We start from the raw sequence: 12,382 nt of genomic DNA on the forward strand, positions 1-12,382 counted from the left end.
CTGGGACCACAGGTGCCCACCACCATACCCAGCTAATTTTTTTTATTTTTGGTAGGATCGGGGTCTCTCTATGTTTCCCAGGCTGGTCTTGAACTCCTGGGCTCAAGCCATTCCCCCTTGGCCTCTCCTTGTACTCCTTGGCCTCCCAATGTACTAGGATTACAGGTGTGAGCCACTGCACCTGGCCAGGCAGGTTGATAATGATAGGGAGCAGGAAATTTGTTTTTAGAAAAGTGGAGAACAGGGTTTCTGCCCTTATGGTGAGTACACAAGGGTAGAAAGTGACAGGGTACATGAGAACAGTGGGTTCTGAGTGCTGGGGATGCCTGGCAAAGGCACATTCCACCCACTTCATACTTTTGCTTTAGGCATTTCTGGATCATCAGCTTGCTGTAATTGTTCCTGAGTCAGCAAGTCACAATGAACACATACCTCATGATAAATGGTAAATTTGAAGCAATGCCCTAAAGTCTAACACAGTAAAATGGAAGCAATTCTCTATTCAGTAATTATAATTGAGCCATTTAAAACCTTAGTGTGCTTCACAGTGGTTTGAATTTAATATAGCAAATAATCAAAGGTGTAGCAAGCAACTAATGTGATAATCAAATAAAGCGATTTTTACTAATATCTCACTTGAGAAGAATGAGTAAACATTTATTTCTGCTGTAAGAATTTAGCCAGTATTGGGCTGTGGAATTACAGAAAGAACCCCTGCAGGCTTTGCAATGCCAAAGTCATTTTAAATAGCTTGAAAATAATAGCTGAATCATTAGGGGAGAAAGATGTTAGTTTTAGTTAGTTAGTTTTAATTTTATGTCATATCTTTCCTACTAAGAATTCAGAGATTTCTGAGCTTTTAATAATTGACATCCTGGCCAGGCGTGGTGGCTCACGCTTGTAATCCCAGCACTTTGGGAGGCTGAGGCGGGCAGATCACGAGGTCAGGAGATCGAGACCACGGCGAAACCCCGTCTCTACTAAAAATACAAAAAATTAGCCAGGCGTGGTGGGGGGCGCCTGTAGTCACAGCTACTAGGAGAGGCTGAGGCAGGAGAATGGCGTGAACCCGGGAGGCGGAGCTTGCAGTGAGCCGAGATCGCGCCACTGCACTCCAGCCTGGGCGACAGAGCAAGACACTGTCTCAAAAAAAAAAAAAAAAAAAAAAATTGACATCCTTCCAACATCAGAACATCTGAAAACAGCATGTGGGGATGGAAAATGAGTAAGGAAAGGATTACATGGAGGAGGGGAGTTATTTAAAAGGAAAGAGAAGTAGTGGGAGTGACAACATCTCAAAGCATAGTTGATGATAGGCAGTCAAGGCTGTTCCTACTCAAAACAGACATAGGAAACAAGAAGGTTTTAACATCAACTAGACTCATCTCGCCATGGGGACTTTTGTGAACTGTGGTCTAATGTCTCCTGTAGCTTTGTCACACTGTCACTCAGCCTTGTCAGTCAGTGTTTGTCTGCCACGCCCCATTCCTCCTTCCAGCTGAGATTGCCTAGACCTCGACAGGGGATGTCCAATCTTTTGGCTTCCCTGGGCCATATTGGAAGAAAAAGAATTGCCTTGGGCTACACATAAAATACACTAACACTAACGATTGCTGATGACTTAAAAAATATATTGCAAAAAAAACTCATAATATTTTTTAAAAGTTTACAAATTTGTGTTGGGCCACATCCAGAGCCTTCCTAGGCCACATGCAGATTGGACAAGCTTGGCCTAGATCCTCTAGGCTTTCTTGCCCAGATGTGGTCACTGTGTCAGTATTGTTCATCTAACTCTAGCCTTTCTATCTCAGAACCATCCAGGGATCCAGGAAGGTAGGCAATGAGCTATGCAAATTAGACTTAATTCCTCCAGAATTTGTACTAAAGTCCAGAAAAATGATTGGACATAAGATAACTATATGTGATTAAAATAGAACAGATGTGTATGGTAATAGGGAGACAGAAAATAGAAAGAGAGAGTGAGAAATAGAGACAGCCAGACAGACAAACTTGTGAGTCCTACAGCTGCCAGGTATCATTGGATCATGATGAATTTTTATAGGCAGCACCAAATTATGTGTTTTTTAAATAATAAACCCCAATTATGGCTTAATTGAGTCATTGAAACCCAAAGCAATAAACTATTTTCTTAACGTTCCACCCAATATAGAAAGAACAAGCAGAGTTCGAGCTGGAAACTTTTCCCCCAAATCAAAGTTGGGGCCCTTGGTTCTGTCCTCTTCCATGTCTGTTAAAACACACGGGTTGAAATTGTTCTTGGTAGTTAATCCCTGTTTTTCTTTTCTAAGAGTACATCATTAAAGCAATCCCTCTCAACAAGTTCGTGGAAGACAGGAAATTTGGAAAGAGCATTCTGGTTTCTGAAGTTATCAGTGTTTGTTTATACTTTAAGTTTTAGGGTACATGTCCACAACGTGCAGGTATGTTACATATGTATACATGTGATGCCCATGTTATGGTGCTTAAGATAAACGTACATTTGATTTTAAAAAGAGATGACAGAGAGTGGTCTATGTCATGTTTAAAAGTTATTCATCCATTCCACAAACATGGATCAGCTTCTACAGAGGGCCAGGAAATTTCCCAGGACTCTTATTTGAGAAAACACAAAAATAAATGGCATTGTGTTTGCTTTCAAGGAGTTTGGAGGAAATTGATAAGTGAGTAAGGGCAACGAAGACACTGCACTAGAGGGCATGTAGAGACAACAAGGGATTAGTAGTCAGTTTATTTGGAAATAGTAGTGGCCTTCAAAGTTTCCCTAGAGAAGGTGATTTCTGAGTCAAGTCCTGGAAAATGAGTCCACAGATAGACACTTGGGATAGGGTGGCCAGGGAGTGGCACAGTGCATTCTGGGATACGGAAACTGAAACCAGCACTGCAGGCTCCGCAGTAGAGGACTGCGGTGTGAAGAGCATGGACAGAAATGAAAGAGGAGAGAGAGGCAATTGAGATGGTAGAGAACCTCATGGGCCATTCTAAGGAAACTGGGTTTTATCTTGTAGGCAGTGAAACACTATTAAACATTTAAAGCTTGTTTTAGGAGGTTTATTCCAGCAGCAGTTTTGAGGATGGTGAAAGAGTGGAAGCATGAACCTTGGGGGAGACCATGGCACTGCCCTAGGGCAGAGAACAGCTGCCCTCCTATAGGGAATCTTGATGGTTAGATAATTATGCGTGAATGTGTTTTACTCAAATGAATCATACTCTGATGACTTTAACACTTTTACAGGTCTGGTCTGGCTGGTGGCAGTCATCGTAGGATCACCCATGTGGCACGTACAACAACTTGAGGTAGACTCCAGCTGAGATGGATAATCATATTGTTGAACTATTTTCTCACCCCTCTTAATTGTAATTATTTTCCTTCCTGCAGGAGCAATACAGCAAATTTATATGACCTCAGCTATTTCAGTGGAGGTCTTTCAAGTGGAATAAAATGATTTTTTAAGGTTCATTTTCTCTGTTGTATCTAGCTCTTCCTGATATATTGTTAGGACTCTAATGCTTAAAATACAATTTTTGAAAAATACACAGGTCAGTTTCTACATTTTCTTCCAAGCTGAGCATGCTTTTCCCAGTGTCCCCAAATGTTTTGTTACATTTTAAGAGTTGAATGATTGCTCTAGGTTTTTCTTTGATTTTTAAGTCACATAAAAAAAATTGTAATAAATTATGTTAGTTGACTCTCAGAAATCCTTTCTTACCTGCCTCCTATTCATTGACACATTGAAATTCTAATTGGAAACATGTCAGGAGATCATCTTAATCAACCTCTCTCCTTTCCCCACACCTTTGTCAGACAGGCCCAGCCACGCTTGGGGATTCACAGGAAGGAGAGTGCTGAGATGGTTTCAGACAGCCCAGCCTGTCTGTTAGGGTGGACTTTAACATGTCTTGCATAGGTGATCTACCCAGACAGCAGTTTTCAAAGATAGTAGGGGGGTGCTCACATACCCCCTAAGATAAGTTTTAAATGATTTATCCCTTTGTACCTTTTAAATAGAGATAGGCAAATGTGAAACTTTACTGTCCATGTCATGTCATCCTCGAGGATAACAAATGAGTCCAAGATAAGAGAACATTCAAACAGTAGCCCGATTTTTTCTTCATGTAACTAATTTATTGAATGAGCTGGACTCCATAGGTGAGAGCAGAAAGTAATTTTATTTTGTCCCTTGCTACCTGTAAAAATGCATCTAAGGACTTTTTTAGTCCTCTTGGTGAAATATCATGAATGAAAAAATCTTGAGCAACTCTTCCAGTCAGATAATAAAATTTCTTTGGTCACTTTCACTCACAAGAATAGTGTGAGTTCTGTTATTACACTGTGCTGTCCAGTAATACAATTACGTAAATCTATACTCTTATTTAATCAATTTACAATTTTTCCCTTCCCTCAGTGTGAATAGTTTTCAGGCCTAGAAATGTGAAGGAGTTATGGTCAGCTTCTTTGTTTCCTCTCCTTGTGTTTCTTTTTCTCTCCCCTGCCCCACACCTTTCCCCGCCACCCACCCCCCAACCCCCCACCCCCCCACCCCCCCAACAATTGGCTGCCTCTCTCTCGTCAGAAGCTGATGAGAAAAATGGGGAGAGGAAGGGGGCAGATGTCACTGGAATCAGTGCCCTCTAGGTGTGATGGTATTGCCTGTGACTGATTGTTTGCTTCAGGACTTCTCAAAGATAACAACACTGAGACCTCCAGCCGGCTGGCAAGGGGTCATGTCAGCTCCTGTCTGCGGATGCTGCCCTTATCTCCAGCGTGAAGCCCAGACTGGTGGAGCCCTTTCATAATGACTCACTCTAGTTCTAAATTGTGTGGTCCATTTCTAGCCCATAGAAAACAAACAGATGTGTCCACTTTTAAATCAAGTAAAAGCATTTTGTTTTATTTAATATAGAAAAAGTATTTTTATATGTTTAAAAAATACTCTAGGCCGGGTGCAGTGGCTCACGCTTGTAATCCCAGCACTTTGGGAAGCCGAGGCGGGCGGATCACAAGGTCAGGAGATCGAGACCACGGTGAAACTCCGTCTCTACTAAAAATACAAAAAAATTAGCCGGGCGTGGTGGCGGGCGCCTGTAGTCCCAGCTACTCGGAGAGGCTGAGGCAGGAGAATGGCGTGAACCCGGGAGGCGGAGCTTGCAGTGAGCTGAGATCGCGCCACTGCACTCCAGCCTGGGTGACAGAGCACGACTCCATCTCAAAAAAAAAAAAAAAAAATACTCTAAATATTTTTTAAATATATAATTAATTGTGTCTGTAGAAAATGCATGTCATGTCATTGGCAAAGCCAGTCCTCACTGTCAAACAGATCAGTCCAGTCAAAGTTGCTTCCTGTCAGGAAAACATCTGATTAAACAAATGTATTAATATGCATCCCATGGCCACCTTCTCATTCCTAAATTCTATTAGGACAAGCAAAGACTTCCTGAGGGCATGCTCAGATGGTTTTGTGGAAAATTTCAGATCTTCACTCTTCGATTTCAGATTTTCTATTCCCAAACGTACACTTCTCGAAAATTCCACTGCCTAATATCGTCCTGAGCTTGCAGGGGTTCTGAACTTATCACAGGGATGATACAAAGCACCCTGCTTTCAGCGTTTCTCACTGCCACTCCCTGCTTCACTTGTACGGGGCTCTCTCTCATGAGTGATGTATTTGTCAATTTTCAGGTGATAGAAGCAGTGAGATGGTTAAAATTGCCATTGCTCCTGCCTCCTTACTGTATGAAAAATGTGAATTCACAACTTCTCAACACCTGTCAAATACCTTTTTTTCTCTGCCAGGCTTTACCCTGAATAGAAATATATTTAAGAGAGAGAAGTGCACAAAGCCCTGCCATGTGTTTATGATGCCTTGATCAATGTGGCTTCACTGACATCAGTCATTGAATTATCTCTTGTTTTGGTGCCCCGTGGTAAGATTCAGTTTGGGTGAGAGATGTGATTTCTGTAAGTTGGGAGAAGGGTGATTATGAAAAAGGAAGTAGGAATGTAGACCCAGCGTGACGCTTCAAATTTGGGGACAATATTAGGCAGTGGAATTTTAGAGAAGTGTATTTTTGGAAATAGAAGATCTGAAATTGAAGATCAAAGATCTGAAATTTTCCATATAAACCATCTGAGCATGCCCTCAGGAAGTCTTTGCTGAAGTCTATAGTCAGGACATTGCTGAACTCAGGAAGTCCATAGTCCCTAGGGCTATGTGAACCTGATCCAAGACTCCCAGTCCAGCATGCTCTTAGATGTGTCAGTCCATGCCCCCCGGTCATTGGCCTTTGCATGCTTTGCTTTCATGGAGTCAGAATGAATTTCATTTTAACATCCTATTTCCAGAGAGTTTGAATCTTGAGATTATTTTTCAGTAAGTGTTATTCCTAGTTGCATTTGTAAGCAACACCTAGGTCAGAACTTGAATTTTCTTGCCTTTGATGAGTAACCAAAAAGTTGCTTTCCCCCATTCAATTCACGTTGAAGATTGGTGATAAAATTTGCTGGGAATGTAAGCAGAAGTATGTCTGAGACCCAAGTATTCAGCTCCACAGTGACTAAAATAACAATAGTTTTGATAAATTATCTCGTTTTTATTCCTATTACCCAAAAAAGTGACATTTGAATATGCTTTAAATATTTAGTTTGTTCTTGAACTAGCCCTTAAAGCACTCTCTATTATTTATTATTGTTATTAATAATACTTTTGAGCTTATAAGATGAGTCTACCAGAAATAGTATGAATAAGCCAGCAGGTACAATCTGAATATTTGTATATTGGCAATAGTTTGAATCCCAATTTATCATTCATCTCAGGATAAAAGCTGCCAGCTGCCTCTTTAAATCTCTTTCCAAGCAATCTGATCATTGCTATATATGAAGTAGCAGTAACAAAATAAGGCTTTCAGTACTTTTCAATTGAAAGATGTCTCGGCCGGGCGCGGTGGCTCACGCTTGTAATCCCAGCACTTTGGGAGGCCGAGGCAGGCGGATCACGAGGTCAGGAGATCGAGACCACAGTGAAACCCCATCTCTACTAAAAATACAAAAAGTTAGCCGGGCGTGGTGGCGGGCGCCTGTAGTCCCAGCTACTTGGAGAGGCTGAGGCAGGAGAATGGCGTGAACCCGGGAGGCGGAGCTTGCAGTGAGCCGAGACTGCGCCACTGCACTCCAGCCTGAGTGACAGAGCGAGACTCCGTCTCAAAAAAAAAAAAAAAAAAAAAGAGAAAGATGTCTCATGCCTTGTCAAAAATCTATCTCAACAATCGAAGAAGCAAAATAATTTAATATTAAACTACCTAGCATGTATTGCAAAATATTTTTCAATATATACTTTGGCAAATGTAGTGCTCTTTCAGTCAATTGAAAACTTGTGACTAGTGGAAATAGAAGTTGAGAAAGATAATAAATGAAAGTAAACAGGCTACGGACCTGAATTCCATTTAGAATAGAAAAGATGGTATAAAACTCTTAAGAACTTAAGCAGTGAAGTGGAAAAACTATGCTTCACAACAAAAGAACAACGAAAAATGTATCTCATTTGAAATACGTGCTGGGGACAAATTTGAAAGAACTTAAAAAATGTTGTGTTGCAATAATGCTTGGCTGATTTCTGTTCTTTTGATGCTGACTACTGGTTCTTTTAATGAACTATTCTTGTTATAAAGATCAAATATGACTTCCTATATGAAAAGGAACACATCTGCTGCTTAGAAGAGTGGACCAGCCCTGTGCACCAGAAGATCTACACCACCTTCATCCTTGTCATCCTCTTCCTCCTGCCTCTTATGGTGATGCTTATTCTGTACAGTAAAATTGGTTATGAACTTTGGATAAAGAAAAGAGTTGGGGATGGTTCAGTGCTTCGAACTATTCACGGAAAAGAAATGTCCAAAATAGCCAGGTCTGTTTAATGAAATATTCACCTCTTTAAATTATTTTTAATTAATTGTGCTGGAAGGGATGGTTGCCAGGGCTCTCAGAACCTCTAGGTAATTTAGTCTAAGCATCCTTTGTAATTCAAATTTAGGGCATGGATTGATTTTAAACTCTTGAAGTTTTACATGTGGCTGAAAGAAACAACAAGATTACCAGCTCGCAAATCAACTAGGAAGTTAACAGCTATAGGTAGAAACTGACTTGGAATTTAGAACATACATGATGTGGTAGGAAGACTGTAGGCAAGTGTCAGAACCCTGTTGTCCCATGGGTACTCTCTCTATCACTCACCAGCCACAAGATATACATCAGTCTCACTCCCAAGGCCCTGCTTCCCTCATATGTACAAGGAGCATAACATCCATCCTTACTTAATCCTACCCAAGGATGATGCTAAAAGACATGAGATTGATCTGTATGAAAACCCTTGGAAACCGAAGCATGCTATTTATTTTAAATTATTCTTATTGATTTATTTTTACCTAAGGGCTTTGCTTTCTGAATTTATTCATTAATAGAAATTTTAAAACATGACTTACTGCTATGATACTTGTAGTCCATATCATTTATTTAATAGTCTACACTGAATGACTATTAGAAACAAAGCAAAAAAAGCCTTAAATGGAGGAGTCTGATGATTCGCTGGGATTTTATCATCTCTCCAAGTGTGCAGTGATCTCTAGTGCTCTAGTGCTCAGTTTGAATAAAGAAACCCTTCCTCTCAATGTACAGGGGCTTCTAGACTGTTCAGCACCTTGGGACCTATCGTTAAGTTGGTTTCTCCCACTTCCTTGAAAGAAAGAGCTGCCATGTTGAAATAAGAGATAATGGACCAGGTGCAGTGGCTCACGCCTGTAATCACAGCAATTTGGGGGGCCAAGGTGGGTGGATCCCTTGAGGTCAGGCGTTCAAGACCAGCCTGGCCAACATGGTGAAACTCTGTCTCTACTAAAAATACAAAAATTAGCCAGGCATGGTGGCAGGTGACTGTAATCCCAGCTACTTGGGAGGCTGAGGCAGGAGAATTGCTTGAACATGATAGACGGAGGTTGCAGTGAGCCGAGATCACACCACTGCACTCTAGTCTGGGTGACAGAGCAAGACTCCACCTCAAAAATAATAATAATAATAATAATAATAGATAATGAGTTTTTATAAATGTAAAGCACCATGCAAATGTGTAGAGCTCTTGCAGAGGTAAATCCTCTTTACAGAAGTCATGGAGAAAATTAGTTTGAAGCCCTGGTTAATCATATTGTTAAGATATATCAGGCTGGGTGTGGTGGCTCACACCTGGAATCCCAGCACTTTGGGAGGCTGAGGTTGGAGGATTGCTTGAGCCCAAGAGTTTGAAACCAGCCTGGGCAACAAAGTGAGACCCCCTCTCTACAAAGAATTTAAAAATTAGCTGGGTGTAGTGGCATGCACCTGTGGTCCCAGCTACATGGGAGGCTGAGGTGGGAGGATCACTTGAGCCCAGGTTGAGGCTTCAGTGAGCCACGATTGCACCACTCCTCTACAGCCTGGGCAACAGAGTAAGACCCTGTCTCAAAAAACAAACAAACAAACAAAACACAAGATATCCATTATATCCATTTTATATAGATATAGATATCCATTTTAATTATATCGCTGGAGCTTCCCATATTTCATAATTTTTTTTTTTGGTAGAGATGGGGTTTTGCCATGTTGCCTAGGCTGGTGTTGGACTCCTGGACTCACACAATTCACCTGCCCTGTCCTCCCAAAGAGCTGGGATTACAGGTGTGAGTCACTGCACCTGGCCCATATTTTATAAATATTGATACTTTACTACCACAGGCATGAATGCTCTTTAATATAAAGTGAGTAAGAGCTTCATATTGAAGTCACAGAAGTTAGACTTCCTAAATTCACATCCAAGATACAGCCTTTACTAGCCATCCAACTTTGCAAATTAATTAACCTACGGTGTGTCTCGATTTCTGCATCTATCAAATGCCTTATTGGGAAAATTAATGACATCATCCATGTCATGCATGTAGCAGAGTTCCAGATCCATAATGAGCAGACATTCAAAGGACATTTATGATATGAGGGTAATATCAATAGGAAAAGATGATAATCAGCCCACAAATAACCTATCATGAACTTAATTTAAAAATTATGTTTGAGTGGACTAGGCTCAGACTTTAATAGCTTTGCTCTCAAGCTGGCACATTTGCCAAGGAGAAGTTAACTAATACAATGTTTCCTTGTGGGTTTAGGAAGAAGAAACGAGCTGTCATTATGATGGTGACAGTGGTGGCTCTCTTTGCTGTGTGCTGGGCACCATTCCATGTTGTCCATATGATGATTGAATACAGTGAGTGCTTGTCATTCTCATTTGATAGACATTCTCATTCATTTCCTGCTAGAATAGACAATGAATCTTTGAAATATGCCGCTGTTCACTTGGATAATCAAATACCTAACATTTCATATGTTTCTTTCATGTCTTCAAGATCACAAGGTCATTATGCGGTAGGTCATTATGTATGACTATGACTAAATCTTTAATAATTACAGAATATAAAAGCTTTGAGATTCCTCTTCCATGTTACCCTTTCTGTTCTCCCTAGGCTATTTAAACTTTGGGAAAGGAGTGACATCCTATGAGCATTTCCCATTTAGAACCCTTACTTGAATATACCTGCAGTATATTCTCTCTGATAACCCAGGACTTACCGTGGTTCTCAGTATGATTTTGTTTCTGTAAGGCAAGTGAACATTTGAAGGGTTACTGCTGCTTCCAGTTTACATGAAGCTTGGAGTTATCAAGCTACAATGCTATAAGCCCCCTACTATATGCTGGACACCAGGCTATGCTTGTAAGCCTAGATTCTCTAAGTGAAGACTCATCACAAAGGTTATTTTTATTCAGATATCAGATGCCTCTCCCAAAACAATCTTGAGAACTTTTCACACCTTTAGATACTTGTACAAGTGTAAGTCTTTGACAGATGACAAACAGAAGTTTTATTTTATACTCCTTAAAATAAATGTACATTCTAAAATATTACTTTATTTCAGGTAATTTTGAAAAGGAGTATGATGATGTCACAATCAAGATGATTTTTGCTATCGTGCAAATTATTGGATTTTCCAACTCCATCTGTAATCCCATTGTCTATGCATTTATGAATGAAAATTTCAAAAAAAATGTTTTGTCTGCAGTTTGTTATTGCATAGTAAACAAAACCTTCTCTCCAGTACAAAGGCATGGAAATTCAGGAATTACAATGATGCAGAAGAAAGCAAAGTTTTCCCTCAGAGAGAATCCAGTGGAGGAAACCAAAGGAGAAGCATTCAGTGATGGCAACACTGAAGTCAAATTGTGTGAACAGACAGAGGAGAAGAAAAAGCTCAAACAACATCTTGCTCTCTTTAGGTCTGAACTGGCTGAGAATTCTACTTTAGATAGTGGGCATTAATTATAACAATATCTTCATAATTAATGCCCTTCAGATTGTAACCCAAAGAGAAAATTATTTTGAGCAAAGGTCAAATACTTTTTTTATTCTTAAGATGATGACAAGAAGAAAACAAATCATGTTTCCATTAAAAAATGACATGAGGCTAGTCCAAGTGCAGTGAAGTTTACAACCAATTGATCACAACCACTTAACAGATTTCTGTGTTCCTTCTCACTCCCACTGCTTCACTTGACTAGCCTTAAAAAAGTGACATGGAAAGCCAGGCATTATGGTGGCTCACGCCTGCAATCCCAGCACTTTGGGAGGCCAAGGCAGACGGATCACGAGGTCAGGAGATCAAAACCATCCTGGCTAACATGGTGAAACCCCATCTCTACTAAAAATACAAATAATTAGCCAGGTGTGGTGGCAGGCACCTGTATTCCCCGCTACTCGAGAGGCTGAGGCAGGAGAATGGCGTGAACCCAGGAGGCAGAGCTTGCAGTGAGCCAAGATTGCACCACTGCACTCCAGCCTGGGTGAAAGAGTGAGACTCCCCGCCTCAAAAAAAATTTTTTTGAAAAATTCGTAAACCATACTTTTAAGATTATTTCAGTGGATTTTTTAAAATCTTGTACAGAAATCAGGGTTCTTAGCTAACAGTTTTTCTCCCACACAGTCACTGTAATGTGACTTTCTATGTATTGCTAGATTGAATAAGACAATAACTTAAAATAATATCTTCTTCCTTGAAAATTAAGTTAATAGTTCAATGTTGTAATGTGATTTTTTAGTGCACTGTTGAAATTAGGTAATACAGTCTCTTGCACATGAGGTCTGTGCCACAATCATAAAGTCAAAGCAAAGGGAGAAGCAGCCAAGTGACGGATGAATGAGACTTAGAGGAAGATGCCTGTACTGGAGCTTTGTATGGTTCTGCCAGTTACCTTGCTGCCTTGTTGTATGACTGGCAAGTAACGTCGCCTTTTTAAGC

At 40.5% G+C, this 12,382-nt stretch overlaps 1 protein-coding gene across 1 annotated transcript in view; it reads left to right on the forward strand.

Moving 5' to 3' along the window:
• Positions 1–11,652, forward strand: part of QRFPR (pyroglutamylated RFamide peptide receptor) — a 36,384-nt gene extending 24,732 nt beyond the window's left edge. The window contains exons 3-6 of the mRNA XM_003271332.4: positions 3,254–3,315; positions 7,684–7,919; positions 10,201–10,298; positions 11,006–11,652. Of these exons, the coding sequence (XP_003271380.1) occupies positions 3,254–3,315; positions 7,684–7,919; positions 10,201–10,298; positions 11,006–11,406 (797 nt within the window). The 3' untranslated portion in view covers positions 11,407–11,652. The remainder of the gene's footprint in view (positions 1–3,253; positions 3,316–7,683; positions 7,920–10,200; positions 10,299–11,005) is intronic.
• Positions 11,653–12,382: the final 730 nt, after the last annotated feature.

The sequence above is a fragment of the Nomascus leucogenys genome, chromosome 7b (genome assembly GCF_006542625.1).
Source record: "Nomascus leucogenys isolate Asia chromosome 7b, Asia_NLE_v1, whole genome shotgun sequence".
NCBI lineage: Eukaryota > Metazoa > Chordata > Mammalia > Primates > Hylobatidae > Nomascus > Nomascus leucogenys.